Below are 25,032 nucleotides of genomic sequence, written 5' to 3'. Positions count from 1 at the left end.
CAGTGAGGTGTGTGTGTGTGTGTGTGGGGCAGTGAGGGGTGTGTGTGTGTGGGACAGTGAGGTGTGTGTGTGTGTGTGTGTGGGGCAGTGAGGTGTGTGTGTGACAGTGAGGTGTGTGTGTGTATGGGACAGTGAGGTGTGTGTGTGTGTGTGTATGGGACAGTGAGGTGTGTGTGTGTGTGTGTGTGTATGGGACAGTGAGGTGTGTGCGTGTGTGTGTGGGACAGTGAGGTGTGTGCGTGTGTGTGTGGGACAGTGAGGGGTGTGTGTGTGTGTGGGACAGTGAGGTGTGTGTGTGTGGGACAGTGAGGTGTGTGTGTGTGTGTGTGTATGGGACAGTGAGGTGTGTGTGTGTGTGGGTGTGTATGGGACAGTGAGGTGTGTGTGTGTGTGTGTGTATGGGACAGTAAGGTGTGTGTGTGTGTGTGTGTGTATATGGGACAGTGAGGTGTGTGTGTGTGTGTGGGACAGTGAGGTGTGTGTGTGTGTGTGTGTGTATATGGGACAGTGAGGGGTGTGTGTGTGTGGGACAGTGAGGTGTGTGTGTGTGTGTGTGTATGGGACAGTGAGGTGTGTGTGTGTGTGTGTGTATGGGACAGTGAGGTGTGTGTGTGTGTGTGTGTGTGTGTATGGGACAGTAAGGTGTGTGTGTGTGTGTGTGTGTGTATGGGACAGTGAGGTGTGTGTGTGTGTGTGTGTATATGGGACAGTGAGGGGTGTGTGTGTGTGGGACAGTGAGGTGTGTGTGTGTGGGACAGTGAGGTGTGTGTGTGGGACAGTGAGGTGTGTGTGTGGGACAGTGAGGTGTGTGTGTGGGACAGTGAGGTGTGTGTGGGTGTGTATGGGACAGTGAGGTGTGTGTGTGTGTGTGTGTATGGGACAGTAAGGTGTGTGTGTGTGTGTGTGTGTATGGGACAGTGAGGTGTGTGTGTGTGTGTGGGACAGTGAGGTGTGTGTGTGTGTGTGTGTGTATATGGGACAGTGAGGGGTGTGTGTGTGTGGGACAGTGAGGTGTGTGTGTGTGTATGGGACAGTGAGGTGTGTGTGTGTGTGTGTGTATGGGACAGTGAGGTGTGTGTGTGTGTGTGTGTGTGTGTATGGGACAGTAAGGTGTGTGTGTGTGTGTGTGTGTGTATGGGACAGTGAGGTGTGTGTGTGTGTGTGTGTATATGGGACAGTGAGGGGTGTGTGTGTGGGACAGTGAGGTGTGTGTGTGGGACAGTGAGGTGTGTGTGTGGGACAGTGAGGTGTGTGTGTGTGTGTGTGTATGGGACAGTGAGGTGTGTCGGAGGGTCCGCTTTACCGCGAGTCGGTGCTGTAGTTGTAGAAGAAGTGTTCATCCGGACGGAAGCCGTACGCGCTGACGGGTCGGTCTGCTGCCAGCTTAGCTGAGGGGACAAACTGCTCCGATGCACTGAGAGACCAACAGACAGGAAGTACACATCATTTCATCACACGTCAGATGGATCAATAATGTGCAGTGATTGTCACAATCAATCAACACTCTCCCAGCCTCCATCTAAACACACAGGAAGTCATACTGGTTTAAAAACAGAGGGACTGCTTGTCCACATATCTAACAAACACCACCAGGTGGCGCTCTGACACCAGGCATGAGTGAGGGGAACCCCTCCACCTCCTCAGGGCCCAGGACTGTGACAGAGGCTCATAAGAAGTGACGCAGTATTCATCTGCAGGGTGCAGGTGTCGGACATCGCCACCGAGTGTGAGAGTCACACGCTGCTAACGGCCGCCGGGTAAACAGCAGAGCGGCCAAGCCAAAAAAAAAAACATGGAGAGATGTCAAAACACGGCTACGTGACGAGGGTGGAGGCCGGCGGCCCGGAGCTGGAGGAGCTGGCCGCCCTCTCGGCCTGTATCTGCAGCGTGTAAATCAGGCTCTACAGGGATGGAGGGGCTGATTTCACGCTCCATCTTCTGACCAGCTGCTGGGAGTTTGTGCCTGGTGATGGGGTCAGGCCGGAGCGGGTGATGGATAAACTGGGCTGTGATGGATGACGCCACATCTCCCACCGGTCCCGCCTCTCTGCTGTGGAAGCGCTCTGCGGCCCGGCCTCTCCCGGCTCTCTAAAATACGAGCTGTTTGCGTTGCCCCTGCGAGCGCCTATAATGACGTGTTGTTTTTAGCCAAATCACTTCCAGCGATCAGTTACACCGCTCGCAGCATATCCTCACCCCCCGTCCTCACCCCTCCACCGCCCCCATCTTCTCCCTCTCTGTGTTTTGCTTGTGCCCCCCCGCTGCCTCGCCCCCTCCACCCCCTCCTCTCCAGCAGAAATATGTCTTTTTCCTCTCCGCACGCTACGCCTGTCAGGGGGGATTTCAGAGCCAGGCTAAAGGAGGCTGGAAGGAACACTGGAGCTCTGAGTCACTCCAGCGCCTGCCTGCCTGCCTGTTTCTGGGCCTGGACTCCAGGCTGTTCAGAGAAGCTGTGAGGGTGAAAAATGAAATATTTCCCCTTCAAGTCAGCATTAAGCTCAGTGACTGACTTATCTCCTACAACCTGTCAACCTGTTCTTCATCCTGACATTAACCACAAACAGACAGATTAGAAGAGTTTTTAAAAAGTTGATCTTAATGAGCAAAACTTCATCATTCTGAACTTTGGCTTCATCATTAAAGAAAAACTGTGAGTAAGAAAACAGGTGACTGACAGCTTTATTATGTAAACACATGTATTAAGATAAAATTAAACCTTATTAATCCCACAGGAAATTCTTTTGCCAGAGATTATAATCTATTTTTTAACCCTGTGATTGCCTGAACACACCGGTGTGTCTGGAAAACATCCTGTCCAATAATAAAACACATCAGAATCAAGCCGAGCTTCAAATAGTCCATCAAACCACTTCATTCTGCATGTAGGCCTTATAATAACCTTATAATAATATAGGTCATTGAATTATGTCCTTAACAAGGGCCAATACCAAGATATGGACCTGTGTCAAAAATGCATTTTTTCAATGGGGGAAGGTAACTTTAACAGCTGATAACCATAATTTAGCTGTGACTTCAGAAGGGTTATCATACCAAAATGTTGACTACAGGCATGTATCTTTTCAAAAAGTATAAGCAACCTTTGCCACCTTGAGTGGTACCGATATCTCATCTGGCCCATGGACTATTAAAAACAAACCCTCTGTCCCCCTCAGCAGCCAGCAGGAAGCCATGATGGAGTCACATGACCAACACTCAGCGAGTGTCTGTCTGAGCTGCACACACACACGTCTGACTGCAGACCTGATGGTGTGTGTGTTGACACAGAGGAGCAGAGACCAGACTTTATAACTGTCAGTTATAAAGTGCCCGCCGCCGGACACGGTGCTGCTGCAGCCTGAATGTTCTGGACGCCTGAGCCTCACTCGGCCGCTGTCAGCTCTGATTTCTCTCAATATGAAACATGCAAATCAACCCGTCTGCCACCTCACCGGCTTTATGTGTGTTGTGACACGCTGCCTAAATGAGGAGGGAGGGGCGGCCGGAGACAAAGGGGCCCTGTGTTCCCACAGATGCCAGCTCGGCCCCTGAGGAGCAGCCACAGGAGGCGGCGGGACGAGCGGCGGGTCCCGTCCCGCAGAGAGCATTCCTCGGTAGTGAACAGGAAAGGGAATCAGGCCCTTTTTCCTCCTTGGGCGTGACCCTCCGCCCCCCCCTGCGTCTGCCTCTTCCAGGGCCCCGCTTTGATCTGTGCCCGCTGTCACCACTCAGGTTACAGCGAACCACCAGGGCTCGCTCTGCGTATCTCCACGTCTCACCTGATTGCAGCGCCTTTATTTCTGCCTCGCTTCACTCCCCGGCGCCTCATCGCGTCCTGACAGCCTCTCAAAGCGCTCATTGATTCTGCTGTTCACAGTCACACACGGCCCGTCCGCCACGCTGCTCTCTACTGGACGCCTCCGGCATTGTTACCAAACTCAGAAAGTCTGAAGGATGTTTAACAGTAACCAGCAGCACCGCTGGATCAGACATTCAAGATGTTTGCAGTTAATCCATCACTATCATCAGGTCAATATTCAGCCATATTGGACAACATGCTAAACAGAAGCACCATAACAAGGTGACACAACACAATTAGGATTAAAGCCATCAATTCACCTACATCGGTGTGGGGGAAACTCAGCGGCTGGTTAACACAAATATTCCCACAAATGAAGCTACAGAACCGCTCCACAGAAACCTACGGGTGACATCACAGACGGTGTCCATCTTTATTTACAGCCTGCGGTTCAGGGTTAGTATAGAACCCGTCATCATATTCCTACAAATAAAGGTGATTGGACAGGAATGAGTCCACTTTCAAAAGCCCCATTCACACCATGTTTCACACGTAGTTTAAAATAAGCAGCGGAGCCGGCTTTGATTATTATGTTAACCTGGATCACTCAGAGTCCAGCGGCCAAATTCAAACAGTCTCACAGACTCAGATTCCCCCGGCGCCCGCGGTGTGTTTAAACGGTATCAGTAACAAAGAGAGGGAGAGCCGTGCACGCGGTGAGTGAAGGCAGCGCTGATTGGGACTTCTCTCTCCGACTCTGTCCAAGTGGCTGTCCTCTCCTCAGACACTCGCAGGCAGCTTCTCTGCAGCCAAGACAAACATCTGCGCCGGCGAAAACACAAAGTCCACCGAGCAGAGGCTTTATCACGCGCGCGCTGCGGCTCGATAATAAACAAGACAAATTACTCTTAATAAACTCCCCACCATTCATCATCTCAGCAGCGCATCGAATGAGCCGCTCCATATCGGGCCTGCAGAGGAAGCAGAGCGGCCTTCAGTGATAACAGCACTGATTCTGATTCCCAGGCTCCAGGTTCACGTTTCACTGAGGAATGTCCAACTGGGACCGAAGCAGTTGATGTATTGGAGCCGCGGAGCTACGGGAGAGGCGCAGGCGGACGGAGAGTGTTTGTTCTCAAAGCTGCGGGGCGGAGTGATGCCTTCTGGGATTGGCGAGGGTTGTTGACTCAGGCCGCGCTCGGTTCAATAACACACATCAGCGAATAGTGATTCAGAATAACAGAGTGAGAGAGGGCAGCGCCGGACGAGCTGAAGGTAAACACTCACAGCTCACCGCTTCCTGTCTGACACGACCAGCCGTCCTGGACAAAGACAACCTGCCCCGCTGACGGCTGCAGACCCACAGTCACAGCCGTGAGTGTGTGTGTGTGTGTGTGTGTTTGATGTTCCAAATGTAGGCTTTTAGCAGATTTGAACATCTAAACACAAAAGCACATTTAAAATATGCGTCTCATTCTCAGTCCACGCTGCGTCACACACAGTCCAACAACACGACAGAGGCGCGAGCCTCATCAGTTATGATGGTATTTTAGAGCAATCTGAATATTCTGTGACATTAAAGAGAGTTAAATGATAAAACACAGATTAAAATCATACATTTACAATAAAAAACGTCATACTGGAGATTCTCAGAAAAAAACAGGAAGTGTGATTATTCTCTGAGATGACAGAGTCAGATATATTTATATAAAAAGAAAAATCTTTCTTTCTGTTCAGTGTGGATGAACCTCAGCCGGTTTTAATGCTGCATGAAATTCTGCTAATCAAATTATCCCCCACGGTAGGATTGATCAATAAGGACGTTTATCGGCGATTTAGGAATCAGAACGTCAGGTTCTGTACTGTTGCTCGCCTCACTGATGTGGGTGTGCCTTGCACACCAGTACCACCTCACCGACCCATGTGGTACCTGTTACACTGTTACACTCTTTCATATCAAGGTCTATGTTTGCAACTACAACCACCACTCATGTCCTGTTCATTGTCCGGTCAGTTTATAGCTTCACTCTTAGATTACATTGTTTACTTGACCTTATTTCATCTTATTTACCTTATTTTGCTATCTTAGTTTGATCTTCATGTTAATTATTATACGTTACGTTTTATTATTTATTATACGTTCACTAAGGAAAATTCCTAGTAATGTGAATCCTCTTCACTTACATGGCAATAAAACATGATTCTGATTCTGATGAGGTTGACCCAGCTGTGCAAAATAAAGCACGTCCTGATTTATTAATCCCAGAGATTATCCAGGATTTTTTCTTGGTAATCTACAATTTTAATCTGTTCACAGTTCTTTGTGTGAAGACCTAATAGCTGTGATAAGTGACTGTGTGTTATTGAGGCAGCCTGTCTGTGGGGTGCAGGTGCAGCTCAGTACCTGCTCATGTATCCCGTCTGTCCCAGCTCTCCGTTCTGGAAGTCGCTGTAAAAGTCCGGACTGATAATCCCATCTGGATTAAAAGCACACAAACACAAACACAAACACATTCACCAAACGGTCCGAGCGTCAGTGGGTTCAGATGAACTGACACGACGTCCTCAGTACCTGCGGTGTAGAAGAGGTCGGGCCTCTCCAGGATGTCGTCGTTCCCCATAAAGGACTCTCCGTCCTCCCCGTACAGGAAGGGTTCTTCTGCCTCGTCCATCTGGCGGTTCTCCACCATCTCCAGCCACTGACTGTTGTACCAGCGGAACTTCTCCGTCTGGATTTTCTTCCCCCATTCTTCATCGTACTCCTGAAGGAGGGGAACAGAAAACAGTCACATCCAGACATTTAGCAATCCTGGTTCTGTGGATACATTGTTAGATTTGTTTAGGAGCACACCTGGTGGATGCAGCAGAGTCAGGCAGCCTCATCCCAACAAGACAGAGGAGGGCTCATAATAACTCAGGGTTTTAGGTGCGTTTATTTAGGTAGAAAGAGACGTAACAAAGGAAAATATCCCCAATGATCAACACTCTGAAGGCCCCTGAATGCATCAGCAATACAAAGGTTCTGCAGAAGGAGGAGCTTCCAGCAGAATCTGGTGACAGTCTGCTGGACTGACTGATAAGAAGCTGTGCTGTGTTTCCTCTGTTCTCTGAGACTGCACCGCCTCGGCCCAACACATCAATCCTTCAGACTCAAAGCAGAGCCCAGAGAGCAGCGCCGGCTGACTCAAACCGGCCCACCGTCCGTCACCACGCCGCTCCACACTGGCAGGTTCCGTCACCTGACCGCCTTGTGAGAAGCCGAAGCATCATCACGTCATGACTGATCAGCTATTGGCAGCGGAGCTCATCACAGCAGGGGTGAGGAAGTGCATGAGGTGTGGAAGCTTTTGAACAGGCTCCTCTGAAAATGTGCTCAGGCTAAGAATATCACTGTGAATCCGGCCTCTGTCCCACCTGGAGCTTCTACAAAGACGCTGCTGAAGCCACGTGTGTGTTTGTGTGTTTGTACATGAGCGGGTCGCGATGATCAAAGGCGGCTGCTCAGGGATGGCGCTGCCAGAAGGATCCTGTTCAGAGTGTGTGTGTGTGTGTGTGTCCACAGCTCTGCTTTCTCTCTCACCTCTGCTGTCCAGCCCCTGACACACTCCAGAGCCCAGCAGCTGCCTTTCATGTGGTTCACAGCTTAATAGGGCTCACTGATAATTTCAATGAAACACTTCCTCTGCCCTGCTACACTGCCTGCCTGTAATCTACAGCTAATTACGCTGATCTGACGTCTGGCAGCGATCACACACTGACTGGGAGCTGACCACAGCTGTCAGTCACAGCCTGATCCAAGAATTCATCAAGTGTTAATCGCAGACGTCAAATCTGACATCCGGAGCAGCTTTGACTGCAGAGTGTGTTCTGACTGAGGTCTACAGAGGAAACCCTTTGACTTTAATCTGCTCTTACATAGACATTTTAAAATCTGCAATAATACTCTAAGGGTGGGAGCAGCTAAGGTTTCCTCCACCTATCTGCAGCTACATAAAGCCACAGGAGAGCAAGGAGGCTCCGACTGTTGCCAGGTTGGCAGGAGTCCTCCTGGAGGTGGATCTGAGGTGGGCGGGCAGCCTCCCAAGCAGAAAGCTCACAATCTGAGCTGAGCAGGTGATGTCCTGCTGCTGAAGGTGGTCACACTAAGAGGTTAAGTGATTTCTTTAAAAATTGTCTCGTACAGTTCGTCACAGCCGGACCTCATCAACACATAAACACCTTTCTTTCTGCTGTAGAGTTGGACATTTAAACATGGCAACTGGCTCAGTTTTTGTAGACAGCCCCTAGAGGACACAGAGAGCACTGCAGCTTCTGGCACTTGAGCATGGCCTTCACTTCTCAGCCCCAGAGGCTGCTGCTGCTTACAGACATACAGAACAACAGCATCCAAACCAGACAACCAAGAGGTGTCAGGCTACCTTAGCGACGGCTCATAACTGCTCCTAACATCAGCAGCTACGGTCACTTCTTTCAGTCCTGAGAATAACTGACCCAAAATTCTTGTATTGTGTATCTCAGAGCCAAACAACAACACATGTGAGTGGAGCATCAGTGTGAGAAGCAGCACATTACACCTGACAGTACTGCCACAGACAGGTGTTGGTCTGTCTGCTGAATGTGTGGAGGCAGACAGCATTCCTCTGTGCTGCATACTCACCGCGATGATGTCCAGGGTGTTGTCGCAGACTTTGCGGATCTCTGCGTTGTTATCATGCATCAGGTCGATGAGGTAGGCCGGGGCCTCTGGAGCCAGGACTCAAGGAAAGACAACTTTTTCTGCTTTCTGTCCGTCATGGAGGTCAGAGGTGGAAGACGGGGACGGTTTTATACTGTTTTAGACAGACAACCAGAACATGCAGACTGCACAACTACACCACCGAAACACCAAGAGGGGTTACTATGGAAACGTAGATGGGAATGAACAGTGACTGAAGTTATAATCCTACAGGGTCACAGTGACAGTGGCTGAAGTGTCGACAGTTCACACATCGGGGACACATCAGAAGAGGATACGAGTGTCTTTGATGATGACGTCTCTGGTCGCTTTGTGGAAAACCATCTGGTAGAAGACGTAAACGATCTGACACACGAACTCATCGTCCTCCTGCTGGGCTGAACACAACAAGGGCAGCAGGGTTACAGGGGTCCATTCAGACACGGGTACCGGGATCAATAACACCCATCCATAGTGTTTGTTATCAGTTTTCAGTAGAAAATAAGAAAAACCAATATTTCCTTATTGATAAATGTCTCTGTTCTTTTTTCCAGTTTATATTTGTATAAACATCATTACTACAAACAGAGGAGGGGAAGGCATGAGCTGCTACCACAGAGCAATAAAAAGCCACACAGGAACACTACAGGAAGCTGCTGCTTACCGTTGAGCAGCTGGATGAGAGCAGGAATGATGCCAGATTTGGCCAACATGGCTGCACAGGAGTCATCCATGGACACGGTGCCGATCAGGATGACCACCTCCAGGATGAGGTCGTCCTCAGCGCAACCTGCCGTCAGGCAACAGAACAACTGACTGGAAGCAAACACACTCTGGAGTGTCTGGATGTGAGAGCAGAGGCAGAGAGACCTCCATGTTCTAATTAAACAACAACTACTGAACAACAGTGAGGGAGGACTGACTGCAACAATCACAGAGCACTGCTTAATTCATGATCACAAAGAGGAGGACGAGGAGGAGAAGAGGAGAAAAAGAAGAAAATCAATCATCGTTACTCTGATTCTGCTTAAAGATGAAGACGAAACGGAAACAGCAGAGGTAGCTGTGTGTGTCGTCCGTCGTCACATCACTGTGTCAGTGACGCCTCACTGATAACATGACTTAGAGTGAGAGGTGAGAGGTTAGGACGGCCATGGGAGAGGCCTGCATGCTCCCTCTGAAGGGAGATGGATGAGGAAGGTTATCTTTCATTAATGAGATGAGTGGTAAACGATGGAGGTTTGAGTCGCACACCTGGTTTGAGTTTGTCCTTCAGGTACGGCACCAAGTTGTACTCTCTGAGCACCAGAGCCCAGTCCAGGTCGGAGATGGTCAGGTTGGCCATCGTTCCCAGACACTCGATCACAAACTCCTCTGACTCCTCCTCACTGATCTGAGCGGCCAGATCTCCAACGTGGTCCTGTACACGTGGACGCACACACACACACACAGATGAACAGCTGTGTGCAGATCACTATTGTATTGTTGTTTCCCACACAGTACAGAACTGCATGTGTGTGTCACAGAGGTCTCTGACCAGGAAGAGGCTCTTGGTGGGTCCACTGTGTTGAGAAAGATTCCTGATCATCTTCATCACCAGAACATCCTTCAGCTTCAAGGCCCGCTTCATCAGCATCTTCAGGCCGTTACCTACGGCAACAGGGAGACAGGAAGGTAAAGAGGCAGCAGCGACGCAGGTTTGTGTGTGTGTGTGTGTGTGTTCTCTGGTGCTCATACCCGCACAGATGACCTGGGCGTTGCTCTTGTTGGCAGCCAGGTTGATGCAGAGAGAGATGAGCTCGGCGTCCATCTTCTCCTCACCACAGTCGTACACCATCTTCATCAGCTGCCAATCAGATTAAACACAGACAGATTAACCAGTAATGCAGGTGATCAGCGGCGTGTGTGTGTGTGTGTGTGTGTGTGTGTGTGTGTGAGACATCCTATTAGTGTGTTTACACATTAGTTCAGGAACCTGTTTCACTCCTGAGAACATTACAAGTGAGGGAATCAATTAAAAGAATGTGTCTTTGTATGAAAGTGTGTGATAAAGGGAAGGCGAGCATATTCCCCTTACACCTCCCCCCTCCTCCCCCTCCTCCCCCCCAGCCTCCATCTGTCTGTCCGTCTCCCCTGTGCTGATTTAACATTAAACAGGAAAGGCTTTGAGCTGGGAGGAGGTGGCGGGGGGCAGAGGTGGACTGCTTCCCTGTGAGGAGTCAGGAATCAGAGAGAGAGAGAGAGAGGAGAGAGCCAGGCTGGGCTGGGCCTGGGTTAGGTATCACATACCAGGGGCCCCGGACCCCAAATCAGGCCCGTCTAGACTCTCTGGCACCTGCCTCTGCTTATTTACCACAGACAGCCACTGGAGGCCCCGTCAGTGCCACGACGCAGGCCGACCCACGCAGCCACTGCTGCCCCCCCCACCACCACCACCTCTGTAACCGCTGCTCCCTCACACCGCTCTGCAAAACCCACATCCACACCAAGCCTGACCCCATTAAAACCTGCAGACGGGGAAAGGGGCAGGTCAGTCCCTACCCTGGGAAAGTGATAAAACAGAGCGCCTAACCGTAAGAAATAGGTGGAGGATGAAAAGCTGGGGGATGCAGTGAAGCAGTTTATTAAAGGATGGCTGTACTTTCCCCCGGAATTTCAAGGATGGACGGGAATTTAAGGAAGATTTGAACAATATGTCAAAAAATATCTAAATATATAACACAGGCAGTCATAGCTGGAATAATTTAAAAACACAGAGTTCCTGATGATAGCTCCTGGACACACTGGCTGTTTATCATCTTTTAGCTGAAAACAACGACACCTCAGTGCAGACAAACCGTTCTGCTGGGTCTCAGAGCTTCTTCAGGTGTTTCCACTCAGGTGTGAAGAACTCCAGCTTCTAATGAAACTCTCACCACGACGACAGACCTTCACCATTCATCTCACAGCAGGAGCCAGCCGAAGATAAAGATGCATCTGATCATTTCATTTAGATTTGTATGTAAACCATAAGAACAGCAGAGAGAGAGAGAGAGAGAGAGAGAGAGAGAGAGAGAGAGAGAGCTGCTGTGAGCAGTGTTAATTTTGTTGACGAATCATTTTCGTCATAGTTTTCGTTAACGACCTTTTTTTGCTGATAAAAATGAGACGATAACTAAATAAAAACTAACGCACGGTGCCAAAAACTAAGACGAAATGTATTGACACTTTCGTCAACGAATAAAAACGAGACGAAATTATTGATGGAGACGAGATCCAATCAGAGCAAATTTTGTTTGTGGAAAGGGAGGGACGAATCAGGAGACGGCGGCAGAGAGCCAATCAGAAGTGCTCTCTCTGTGTAAGGACGTTGCGCCGCGATGCTGGAAGAAGGCGTCCTCATGCATGGTAACACAACACAGGAGAACAGACACACAGACACGTTTAATTTCAAGACAATCAAGACGGTTTACAAACCGTGTGGAGCGACTATCAGCGGTAAAAACAATAAACCTGAAGCGACATTTGCAGACGAGTCATCTTAACTTCCGCTCAAAGATACACGTGACAAAATCTATAAATGAAGACACCGCTGCTGATGGTTTTACAGCATGCGACCTGTTTCTGAGTCACTGAAGTGTTTTGCTGCAGTTATGGAGGATTCATGAAGAAGGTCATGACTGAACAGTGTATTCAGGGAGAGCAGCTCACTGTTCACTGGGTCTTTTGTGAAAAGGTCATAGCAATTAAATAAAGAGATGTTTGTTTCAAATAACACAAGTTAAAGCTGTGCCTGTTTTTATTGCACTTCAAACCTTAATTATTTCATGAAAAATATATATCATAGAATTTTAGTCACTAAATCCACGGCAGATTTAGTGACTAAAATTATTTGATATTTAGTCGACTAAAACTAGACTAAAAGTTCAAAAATGTTGATGACTAAAATGTGACTAAAATCAAATGACATTTTAGTCACAAGACTAAAATAAAAACTAAATCCAAAATTGCTGCCAAAATTAACACTGGCTGTGAGTGGACCTCAGGGCGAGGTCAGAGGTCACATCCTGGTCATGCTGCTAGTCAGCGTCCTCCCTGCCACAGAGAGACCTCCAGGTTCAGATCCGTTGCTGCTGTGACCTTCCGAACAAACAGCAGACCCTCAGCCACATCTGGGCGGCATCTACACCCAATCCCCACAAACAAACACATTCAGCTTATCGCCAGTGATGAGAGGAGCGACTGACCGGGTCAGCTCAATCAGGACCACTCAACACAAATGTCACGAGGAGGGTTCCATGATGAGGACTTCTAAACTAACGGGGTAGTTAAGCGGCTGATGTGCTGAGATGACACAGAAAGGTGAAATGGTGTGAGAGTTTTAGGACTCGGTGGAAAGAGAAGAAAAAGCGGCGCTGTCATCACAGTGGAGGCTGAGCAGCCGTCCTCCAGATGTGCAGCGTCCCTCCCTCTCACTGCTTCTCATGCATTAATTCCCAGGCGTCCCTAGCCGCTGATGCTAATGTGTCTGTCTTGGTCTGCTGGCGGCGTACATTAGCCAGTCTTACCTGCGGTATGCAGTCTGCGTCGGCAAACATGGACTTGAATCGGTCGTCCATGCTGATGTGGTACAGAATGCACATGCTGAGCTGCCTCTGGCCCTCGTCAGCTGTAACATAAACAGAGGAGGAGGAGGGAAGTCAACGCATGAATGACTGGTTGTGCCGTAACGTCCGTGAGATGCCAATGACCACATCTTGGAGTGCTGTGTGTTTTGTGAACATATTAATGGGCTGAATGGGCTTTTTAACAGCGACGTCTGCTGGAGCAGGACCCGACCCAGTCCACCGCAGTCTGTCCTGACTCTCATGCATATATAAAAACACACTTGTTTAATGCTTCTTTAAGGGACAGTTCAATCATACTAAAACATTTGATTAATCAAAGTTCACAGGTGCTTCTCACAGATTTATACACACACACAAAAAACACTGCTGCACTGTGACATGTTCTGTGTCCACACGAGCAGCACTGCTGGTTCCAGGTGAAAGCAGTGGAAAATGTGTTCTGTGGATTCTATTATTGGAAATAAAAGACACCTTTAAAGGCTGTGTTTGTGATCCTTCACACACCCGGAGGACAAGCTGAGGACAACCTCCAACAAATGTGGCCCCGTTTGAGCAGTGTTTGGTCTCTGAAGCACAGACTGAGCTTAAAAACAGCCAAAAGCCTCATAGAACCAACACTGGAGAGCAGAGGGGGAAGGGACTCTTCACGGGTTTATCTGTGTCTCCATTCAGAGTAACACTGATGCTGCAGCAGGAGGATCTTATACTGTGAGCTGCTTCCTGATGCAACACTAAACAGCGACAACTTCTGACTGACAGACAAACTGAAAAATAAGCAGTGCAATGAATCATGGGATCGGTTGGGTCGTGACCCCTCCTTTAAAGTGGGGCGGCCTTGTTGAAATGCTGCGACACAATCAGTCTTCAGCTGCAGGCAGTGGACTGAGACGGAGCTAAAGGAGGCACATAAACACTGAACTTTACACAGAGAGAGAAAAATAAAATCACAAATATGACAGAGGCTGAAAAAGGTAGTATGGAAATATGCTAAAAGTGATTTTCTGTCCAACACGACGAGCACAGAGAGCTTATCAAACCTGAGGCGCAGCAGCATGCAGATAAGCACTGAATGGATTGAGTGTTAGACCGTCAGAGAGCCCAGGACCTTTATGAGTTTGACCCCTGACCACAGCTGGGGGGCTGCGGGCCTGGAGGAGGAGCCGGCCGCGGAGAATTACTGGAGTTCAGACCAGAGATTGACCCGGGGACTTTTCATTAAGGAAGTGTTAAGAGAGAGGCTCGTCACTGGACCAGAACCACTGACAGACCTCCTGTAATGCCCACCAGCCTCCAAAGCCCCCAACCTAGTCCAGTTAAAACTGGTCCCAGCCGTGTTCGGTCACCGGCCGTACAGGCAGCCTTATCACTGAGGATTGGATCCAGATGTGCTCAGTGAACCCCTGGAATCACAGGAGGGAGGACGGGCCGAGGAGGGGCGGCTTCTACATTTAATTGGGAAAACAGGAGGAAGCATCAATTTTACTGCCTTTAATAAGTTAAAGCCACGCCGCTCGCTGCTCGGGCCCTTCCAGCACAGCCAGTGACCGACCGGAACATGTGCTTCTCATTAGCGGCCCTTTACCTCAACCAGTACCTTAAAACACACACTGCCGAGCTCACACACACACACAGGCAATAACCCAACTGCTGCTAGAACATGGAGGATCCTTTATGGGCGAAGAGAGGGATCCCATTAAATGTTCAAAACACTGGTAGTGTTGGGGCAGCGGGGGAGAAAAAAGGTGAGGGGGAGCTGTTAAGAATTAACTAGACTGTTCAAGGGCAGTTAGTGGGAGAGCTAAACTCCAATTACACCCCAGCCTGATTTAAAACCGCCTAACCTTCGTAAAATTACACCCGCACGCATTAAGGAGCGTCTGGGCCGCACCGCTCTGCCGTTATTGCATTTTCGGGATAAATAAAGAGCGGGCCGGGCTCCGGCTTCAGAGACATCACACACCGCATAACAAGCTGAAGCACTTTTAAAGGACCCCACCCCCACTCAGAGTCTCCTCATTTGTTTGTGCAGTGAAGTGAAAGTCAACACGCAGCATCGTAGCTGGGCAATCTGCTACACCTCCCTCCAGAAGGGGGCGCTACACTTTCTGTTAAGCAACTGAACAACTTAAGATAAGTAATTCCTCTCATCATAAACCTGGTCTGTGTCTGAAGTCACTCCCTGGTCACTACATATGGATGTATAGAGCCTCCGCCATTTTGTAGTGCTGTCCGAATTCTTACTGAGAAATTATAGACCCCATATCCCACAATGCATCATGACAAGTAGTGTCCACGGGAACAGAAGTTACATTAGCTGTCTTATAAATATAATGAAGCATGACCGGCTCTGTTTGTTTATTAATGTTTGACAAAAAAACGTATATTGAGCTATAACGGCACAAATTATAACGGCTAACAACAGACTTTGTTAATGACATCATTAACGGCGACAGGAAATGACAGAGGTAGATGTTTTCTCAACGAGCTCACTACATGGTGTCCTACACAGAACTCCAGGAGTCGGAGTGAATGAGTGATTTCGGACACAGTCCTGGTCTGTGGGTGGAGCCTCTGCTCCACCAGGGAGCAGCAGGAAGTAGAAGCTGAGCTGATGTAAACACAGCAGCCGCCGCGGCGAGCCTCACAACACACCAGCACCGAACCAGCTGGTCCAGCTGGACGGAGGCGTCCAGAACTCTGTCTCTGAGCCACGTCTCTGTGAGGACAAAGACGAGGACTAGAAGCCTGGTCCCTGCAGCCAGCAGAGAGCACAGGCTGATCCAGCAGACCATTGTACAGGCTGCTGCTGGAAGCTGCTGGACCAGAGACACCAACACCTCTGAGTCTACCTCTCTGGATGGACCGAGGACAGACTAAACGAGGCGAGGGTGAGGTCTTCAAGCTTAGGGTAAATACATCTCATCTCCATGTCGCCTCCTTTCTACTCTGAAAGTCATGCATGTGATTTAGATCAGAGAAGTGAGTCTCTGTTCAGGGCTGCATGCGTTCAGGTGGGATGTCTCATGAAGGAGGGGGTGATGACATGCAGAGGTTTTCATCTTATCATCAGGGTTCACGACCTCAGGTCAGGTCTGGATGGTGGGAGAGCGGCATCAGGAGGCCCCGCCTCCTGGCCGTGCTCTCTCTTCAAAGATAACCCCAGGACTCCTCACACAGGGTGTCAGGTGAAGAGAGGACAGTTGGCAGAGGGAGCGGATGATTAATGGCGGCTCGGCTCACAAACAGAGCGCAGCGCACACACACACACACACAGACACACACACACACACACACACACACACACACACACACACACACACACACAGACACACACAGACACACACACAGAGCAAACTCAACAGTGTCAAACCTGTGAGCAGGCGTGATATTTCAGCGTTAACTTACATTATGTGTGCGTGCCTGGCTTCCTGAAGGAACAACCCCCACCCGCCACTTCCCAAAAAACAGCCCTCCCCCAAATCTCTGAAGGCCCCTCCACCTCTCCGGCCTGCTCCTACAAAAACAACATTTGTGCAGAGGCTCTGGCATGTTATTCTAACAAATACATTATATTAATTATGCCGCGTTACCCGAGCCTCCCTCTGAGAGGCCTCGACAGCCCGGTCAGAGATGATTCTGACTGTCACACAGAAAGATCCCTCTCTACCTGTCCTCAGCGGCAGAGTGCACCTGAACACACACCTCCAAGCTCCAACACACAGCTACACTCATCCACAGGAACACTGACACACATCAGTCTGATTACCGAGCAGAGAGGAGAGCTTGGGAACGAGCCCGGCCTGGACCATCTGGCTGCGCAGGGACGTGTCGAAGGACAGGTTGAGCAGCAGGCGGAGGGTGGTGGTCAGGAGCTCCTCGTGCTCGCAGGGAACCAGCCGGGCCAGCTTCTCCACGGCCAACGTCTCCGCCTGTGGACGACCAGAGGACAAACATACCAGCAGGACGCCATGATGGACTGTGAGCAGCAGTCACATGACCAACATTCAGACAAGCGTTCAGATATTATGAAGTCAGATTATCAGCTAAAATTTGGGACAAGCCATTCTGTGCTGTAAATATATTTTAAGTTTTAAATGAAGCAGTTTGTTTTTTTAGTTAGAGATCTCTAACCTGATCAAATATACATTCATTTTATTATATTTAGAAAAATTGTATGAGGAATGATGCATTAACCTGACATTAAATCAGCAGATATTTGAATGGACTGGGGTGGATTCATTGCATGAATAGGTCGACGTTATATCCGCTCTGATGAATCCAGTTACATGGATTTTTAACCTGATATTTAACTGCAGTAATCCTGACCAGACACCTGCTGGTTCACCTGACCTGCAGGCAGGTGGAGGTGTTGAGCTGACGCACGCAGCGACCGGCTGATTGATGCGTGCCGCCATCATCAGCGTGACCGTCGGAGCGTCGCAGCAGCGCCGGTCGCTAACACGTCTGCTTCCCGCTCCTGTGGTCTCCCGCAGCCAGGCGCTGCGGTGACGCAACCTGCTCCCAGTTAAAAGGCGCTCAGTGCTACTGTGTGTGAAACCAGCTCCAGTCGCACCATCACAAACCAGACCTGCATAATCAGCTGCAGCCTGTGTCAATTACCGCTGACAGCCTCCTTCCATTAGTGACAGCGGGCCGCGTCAGTCTGATCTGAGTCAGAGAGGACTTCACAGCACGTTTGCTGAGTAAACAAACCCTGCTGACACACATTTTTCTGTCATGATGTGACTGGTTTTCTTAATTACGTCCTTAAATGGAAAGCTGTAAGCTGACACACTTCACTGAGTGCTGAAACCAGCATTTTCCTGCTGGTGTAGATCTAAAAACCCCCTGAAGGGTTCTTTAATCTGAATCAAAGATACGCTGAGGGGGAAACATGGAGATAAAACCAGCTCTTAACAGGGTCTGGCTTTGATAAAGACCCACAAACGGAGTCCGATTGGAACCAGGTGGGGCTGGATTACAGAAAGTCGACGCGGTGAAGTTCCTGTATGAGCGCAGAGGGACACACAGCAGAAAAAAATCATTTTTAAAAAGTGAGATGTGATGACGGGGGTTTGAGCTGAGAGTCGCGGTGATTTGTCAAAGTGACCTGTGGACATTTCTGTGCAGGACTAAGACATACTGCTCCTTTCTTTATGACCGGAGATTTACTCTAACAAAGAGGGCTAATCAGGTGACTGACTCTTCTGTTCGGAGAAGCTACGATTTAAAGAACTCATTTCAGAACCAAGCAATAGAATAAATATTTTGTCGATCCAAGAGGCCCTTCATCAAAGAAAACACCATTTTAGTATTTTGTTTAACAAATCCACACATAGTATCGATGGAGAGTAGGGCTGAACGATCTATCGTTTTAGACCGAAAATCGCGATCTCAGACGACGCGATTTTGAGATCGTCAAAGCCGCGATTTTTTGCACTGCTCCTAACTGAATCAGTTTTTGTTTTGTCAAATGCTACGGCTGAAAACGAATAGAAAACGGAGGAACTGGTCCCTAAAACGAACTCCACCTTTATGTTCGGTGCTGTTTCTGCCGGCAGCAGCGGCGCGTCTTCTAAGCCTGTGTCTGTGTCTGTGTGCGCGCGCGACGTGAGTCGCAGTGGAAGGGCCGCGTGTAAATGCTACGAGCACGTACGCGCCCACCTCTCTGAACATTACCAGCTCCTTATATTCAGGTTCGCTGCTGTTGTGCTGTCAGCAGCTCTTCTACACCTGTGTGTGTGTGTGTGTGTCGCGTGTGTGTGTGTGTCGTGTGTGTGTGTGTGTGTGTGTGTCGCATGTGTGTGTGTCGCATGTGTGTGTGTGTGTGTCGCATGGGTGTGTGTCGCGTGTGTGTGTGTGTACATCAGATGCAGACAGAGGCAACAGCTAATGACGTCACCAAACAGGCATTTGATGAAGAGGCTCCATGAGGACTAAACGGTGGACAGAGCTGACAGCAGCAGCTCCGTTTGTCCTTAGACATGATTCCCATTAAAGTTTGATCATTTGTTCTAAATCACATTGAACTTTAAGAGTTACTTAAGTCTCAATACTGTATTTACTGTTTAACCTTAGGAGGCACACTTCAGTCTGTTTAATGACTGTTGAATAAAACTTTACAGAACTACATTAGTCTTCTTTTAACCTATTAGAAATAAAACTTTATTTTGTTCTGTAATTGTTATTTAAATTTTCATGTTTATTAAAACTAATACTGAGTGCACGTTATCAGAGTTTACTTTTAGATCTACTGATAGGTTTTGAGAGGTGACAGAGTAGCTACCTGAAGTCATTTACACAGAAACATGTTTGACATGATTTGAAAAAAATCGTGGATGAAATCGAAATCGCAATATTTGCCAGAAAAAAATCGCAATTCAATTTATTCTTAAAATCGTTCAGCCCTAATGGAGAGGCCATCTTTCATTTAGACTGAACTCTTCATCCCACATGAGGAGGACAAGACGAGGACAAGACGAGGACAAGACGAGGACAAGACGAGGACAGCCTGAGTGTCTTTACGGTTCATTTCTGCCTCACCATGTCGTTCTTGTTCTCCAGGAAGATGGACAGTTTCTTGAGGAAGGAGACGACCACCAGCAGCAGCTCCTCGTCCTCCCGGTCCACGATCTTCACCAGCATGTGGACGATGTTTTTGTTCCTCATCTTCAGCTCGGTGCGAGTGTCCTCGGCCAGGTTCAGCAGCAGACACAGGGCCACTGCAGGGTCACAGACAGCAGAGACATTCAGACAGAGACATCTCCAGAGCTCTGAGACCACGCTTCATAAGGCCGTAGTTTGTTTCTGACAGGTTATCTGGCTCCTCTGCTGGTTTGTTCAATGAAATGAGTCTGACTCAGCACAGAGGGACTGAAGAGGTTAAACAAACATGTGACATCCGCAGCTCAAAGACTTCTATAAAACATAAGAAGTGCAGCAGGCTAGTTAGTGCAGGCCGTGAGATGATTGGATACGAGCCGTGTGTGACATCCAAAACACAGGAAAACAAAAAGAAACTGCAAACACAGAAAGGGTCTAGTGCTGAAGGAAATGAGGCTCATTCTAACGTCATTATTCTTTTTTGCATCAGCTGCAGTGGACAGCTCTCACACAGGCCGCTCCATTCAAACTCCTGCTGTTCTTCAGCCCAGCTCCTCCTGTCTGTCCGTCGGTGCCATGTGACTTAATGAATGAACGTCTGTGATCAGGGAGGCGTTTGCTGCTTCTCTCCCTGCCCTGGGTCTGACCGGGACAGACGTGGACGACCCTGCCGTCTGTTCTTTGCCTGTAGTGGTCCTCAAATACATAAACTATTCATTAATATATTCACTAAGTCCTTCAGTGATCGGCTGCCCGGTCATGCAGCAGCTTACATCGTCCACTGATGTGCAATAATGCCTGTTCGAATAAATGCTGAGGCTTCAGAAAAGTGAAACATCATCTCTCAGACCAATGTCTTCTTATTTTCAAATCGTGAGTACGAGCGGACCATATTAAAGTCGATGCAGCTCTGCTTCTGAACGGTGGCCCTGCTGCACTTCAAACATGCAGCGGAGCTTTCTCAGCGTGTCATTTAGATTTGGTTTTACAGACATTTGTGTGAACTGTGCAGGTAAAAACAGAGCAGAGCTGAGCTGATGATCGGAGCAGTGGCGCTAACACGTGCTGCAGCCACGCCCAGTAACAGTGCAGGTAAGATGAGCTGCAAGCTCACTGTACCTCTGAGCAGCTGCTCCTGCTTGGTCAGGAGGCTCTGGTACTTCCTGAAAGACTTCTCGTGTTCCTTCCTCAGCGTTTGGTTCTCTGAGAATTCTTCATGTGACATCAGTTAAGGAACTTCAACACAAAATATAACACTGACACAGAGAAACATCATCACTCAGCTGCTGTTTATTTGAGTAAAAGTATTTTTCCTGATGTGCCTGATTTAAAAGGATATAAGCCCTCTTCTTCTTCTGCAGCTCCTCCTGCCAGAGGTCATGCCTCTTTAGCTCGTGCTCGATGATGTTCATGCACAGGGCCCCGATCTTGAATTGCGTGACCAGGCCGTGGAACTGGGAGAAGCTGAGGGGGAACATTAGGAGAGGGAGAGGGAGGGAAAAAGATTTTCAAAACTGAAATCATATTTGGGATTCCAGCTGGGAGCTGTCATTAAAACGACCCGATCCGTCACCCCTGAAGCAGTTTACAGAGAAAACTGTCAAAGTCAAAACACACTCAGTCAAAGAGTGTGTCCTGGTCCGACTTATAATCAGCCCGACCTGAACCGTTTCACAATCCAAACAGCATAAAGCAGCGATGGAGAGGAGCCAAGAATGACGATCAGTTTTCAGACGTCGCCGTGCTCTCGCAGCCTAAATCAGCTCTGACAGACGTTTATGTATTATTCTAGTGAGGGCTAATTTTTCTGTTTCCGAGCTGAAGAGTGAAACTTCAGTACGAAGCGAGCTGCCAAAGGTGGAGGACTACTGTAAGAGAGTCGGAGCTGACTGCACAGGCCAGCGCTGTTCAAACGGACACAAGGAGATGATTCCAGGGAAAACAGAGTGGAGGAGTGCTGGGAGTAATAAACGCTCCGATTCTGATCCGAGCGAAGCTACATAAGTGATCCTTAGACCCATGTGGACTGATATTGATTGTACTGAAGCCCATATTGTTGATCTATGCATATGAATGTGTGAAGTCATAAAACAGTGTTTCTAACTACAACACCCAGCATGCACTGGGCTGGTTGCCGATCATTCATGATGAGCGTCTGAAGAACATCTCTGAGTCAAACTCTCATGGCTCTGTGAATGATGCTCGTTTACCTGGAGAAGCAGAAGAAGACGTAGACGATGGTCGTTGCCAGGTCCACACTCTGCTTCCAGTCCTCCCTCAGGACTCGGGCCAGGGCTCCGAGGGCCGCCTCTAAACACAGACACACAAACACAAACCATGAACACACAGGAGACGAGAGAAAAAGCAAAATGTGCACAAGTCGCTCAGAGTCGGAGCGAGTGCAGCTGCAGGGTCATTTAGAGGAGGGAATGTAATCAGGCTGGAAGCTGCTGGGTGCTTCTCCGTGTAAAAACTTGTGTCCCAGGGTTCATCTCCTCTTTCCTCCCGGACCCCAGGCCGCTCGGTTCACATGAACATTTGGCTCTTATCACAATGGGAACGGCTGATGCGGCGCGACAGATGGAGTGAGCGAACGATGCTTTATGACAGAAACAAATGAAGCCGTGCCATCTGAGGGAGGCTGCAGACGGTGACGGCTCCACGCTGCTGTGGAAGGAACGGTCAGACTGTCACGGAGCTGGAGCTCAGCCTGTTTTCTTTTCAGCTCAACGGGATGCAGAGTGGAGGAGCCGATAGGCGCCCGAGCACTGAGTGCATTTCTGACCTGATGAATGTCACCAGAGCCTGGCTGCCTCCAGAGGGAGCACGTTCATATCACACTCAACATAAATAATGTTCCACATCTATGTTATGTCTTAATCATTAGGAAACTATTAAGATACCGTTCTGTAAGAGCTCCTCCAGGTTGTCCGGGTTACGAGCCAGCTGGAAGATGAGCGTCGCACCTCTGATCTTCTCCTGAATGTCTTCGTACAGCAGCTCCACATACTCATCGATGCTGCTGATGCTCGCCTCCTCATCCAGCTGGGGATAAAACGTCAACAAGTCAGCACACACACACACACACAGTTGCTAGCCTCTGACCTACCTCCACTCCTGTGTACGGAGCAAAGTCTCGAGGTGAGATCCGTTTCTTGTCCTGGTTGTCTGTCAAAGGAAACCTCAGGTCAGATCTACGTTGACAGACTGTCTTCATTAATGTGATTATCTGTACAAACTCGACTCACCTGCACCATTTGTGTGCTTGCGGTTTTGCAGGTAGAAGAGCAGCTGCTCCACCTCGCGGACCTTAGACGGGTGAATCAGACGACATTCCTCCACCACCTTCCGAGCCAGAGAGGACGTGTCCGTGTTGGTGTTCAAGCTTTTCAGTCGGATACTAACAGGGACGATAAACACAGAGAGGTGAAGTCGAAGGATAACCCTGCTGTCCTGAGAGGCTTTTCTTTCATTGTTCTTCTCACATCTTCTGACACTCTTTGCGCTCTCCGACCATGGCCTCCCCCATCTCTCCCAGAATAGTCGCCTCCACCTCATACTGAATGACGAGGGCTCTCTCACTCGGGTGGACGTCCAGAGTGCATCCCTTCACTCTCCTGTGGGTCCCACACAAACACAGGCGTGAAAGCAGATTTAATTCTACAGCTTCTCCTTGTTGCCGCTCCGCGAGCCACATTATTCAGAGCACTTTCTGTCTGATGGTTCTTTCCATCGTCTCTGACCTAAACTTCATCATCAGTAAATCTATTTAAGGATCTGAATTCTGTGATTTAAATACACATCTGGCAGTTTCAAATAGCTCATGCAAATCAGTTTAAACACTAGAATAAATGACCGATATAATATATATATATATCTCAACATATAACGTGCGGTGGTGGCTTATTTTTGTCCTGGCAGCAGCTCCATGATGCCTGCACATAGAAAACGTGTGGACCCTGGATGTTTACAAGGTTAAATCACACATTTTCGCACCGTTTGAGGCTCTCTGGTCGTTTTAATGCGTCACTATGATCTAACAAACATATAATATGATCCTGTAATCGATCCTCATGTGTGACACAGATGCAGCCGCAGCTCGGTAGCGACTGTAGCTGCTTCTAGCGACATAAAATGCGGATTACGGTTGATTCGGTGACAGCTTTGGTTCCGGGCGGCCCGTTAGTTGTTGATTTAATTGGACATGTTATCACTGAACATCTGAGCATCCTGCTGTTCTCACAGCACTTCAAACACAGACGTGCTAACAGCGCTTTAAGCTAGCTGGCGTTACCTCTTCAGATACCGCGGCTCTCCTGCTTGAACATTCTCCATTTTAGTGATTGAAGAAAAAACGCATCAGGGATTTTTTCCTCCTTCTTCCTCCTAATCGACAGCAGCTGATGCAGATTGAGACAGGGCGGATGTTATTGATCTGTTCGGTCTGTTGCCAGGGAGGCGGCCGGGCACGACAAGCGCGGCAGGCTGGCGGTGCTGCCCCCTGGAGTCTGGGAGGACGAGGCGCCGCTTAACCTGCAGGTAAAGATGCAGATTATTTCAACTGTTTTAATGTGTTCATCATCATTGCCGTTTAAATGGACCCCTATGTAAAAATATTAGATTATCCTCTGGGAACCATAAATATCAGAATAAAATTGTTGTTTCCATAAATGGTTGGTGAGGTCACTAAAATCCGTCCTCTGGGATCCATGACTGTAAAAAACCTGGTTCCAGTCTGTTTGTAGTGGTGCTGTTACTGTAGAAATAGGTAGAGACACTGTTCACTGAGAGAACATCATGTGATATAATATCACAGCTCATCCGTGTTAAAATACAACAAACCTGAATGGAATCCATCTGCAGATATGATGGATGGATCGGCTGCAGGGCGAAGTCACAGAGGTCACAAGGGTCAGGCTGGTCTCAGGTAACGCTGAACATGACCTGCATTGGATAAAATGGATCTGTCTGGTTTTACACTCTGTGTTTAGGAGTTCCAGCTGCACATTTAGATTTGCATGTATTGTTTCATTTACTTTACTTTAACGAGTTCATTTAGTTTTATTTTTAGAGCAGACAAAATAACAGATCAAAGCACATTTATGAGAGATCATAGCTGACTGTAACTTAATATGAGAGAATACTGTAACATGGTCAATCTGCTGGAGGTATTCGCTGGCCTCAGCAGCGGGCAGTCCTCCTCTGTGACAGCTGATGTCACGCGTCTAAATTTAGCCTGTGGCTCAGGATATTTCAGAATATTCTTGGTGTTAGGCGGTAAAAATACTCCCAGATTTCTGGTGCAATGAGAA

At 48.6% G+C, this 25,032-nt stretch overlaps 1 protein-coding gene across 1 annotated transcript; it reads right to left on the bottom strand.

Annotated features, from left to right (window-relative positions):
• Nucleotides 1-1,163: 1,163 nt before the first annotated feature.
• Nucleotides 1,164-24,659, bottom strand: LOC114434283 (kinesin-associated protein 3-like). Its single transcript, XM_028403369.1, has 21 exons — nucleotides 24,563-24,659; nucleotides 24,015-24,253; nucleotides 23,206-23,337; nucleotides 22,969-23,120; nucleotides 22,830-22,888; nucleotides 22,624-22,765; nucleotides 21,931-22,030; nucleotides 21,060-21,184; nucleotides 20,840-20,938; nucleotides 19,661-19,839; nucleotides 16,884-17,046; nucleotides 13,058-13,158; nucleotides 10,248-10,356; nucleotides 10,048-10,160; nucleotides 9,765-9,930; nucleotides 9,175-9,300; nucleotides 8,810-8,908; nucleotides 8,454-8,539; nucleotides 6,369-6,558; nucleotides 6,201-6,273; nucleotides 1,164-1,414 (listed from the first exon to the last, which is right to left on the bottom strand). Exons 2-21 carry the CDS (start codon nucleotides 24,053-24,055, stop codon nucleotides 1,300-1,302), a joined length of 2,370 nt encoding a protein of 789 aa, XP_028259170.1. The 5' UTR covers nucleotides 24,056-24,253; nucleotides 24,563-24,659; the 3' UTR covers nucleotides 1,164-1,299.
• Nucleotides 24,660-25,032: the final 373 nt, after the last annotated feature.

The sequence above is a fragment of the Parambassis ranga genome, chromosome 4 (genome assembly GCF_900634625.1).
Source record: "Parambassis ranga chromosome 4, fParRan2.1, whole genome shotgun sequence".
NCBI classification, from domain to species: Eukaryota; Metazoa; Chordata; class Actinopteri; family Ambassidae; genus Parambassis; species Parambassis ranga.
The sequence above is the reverse complement of the archived record's forward strand: the minus strand, read 5'-3'. Positions and strand labels throughout refer to the sequence as shown.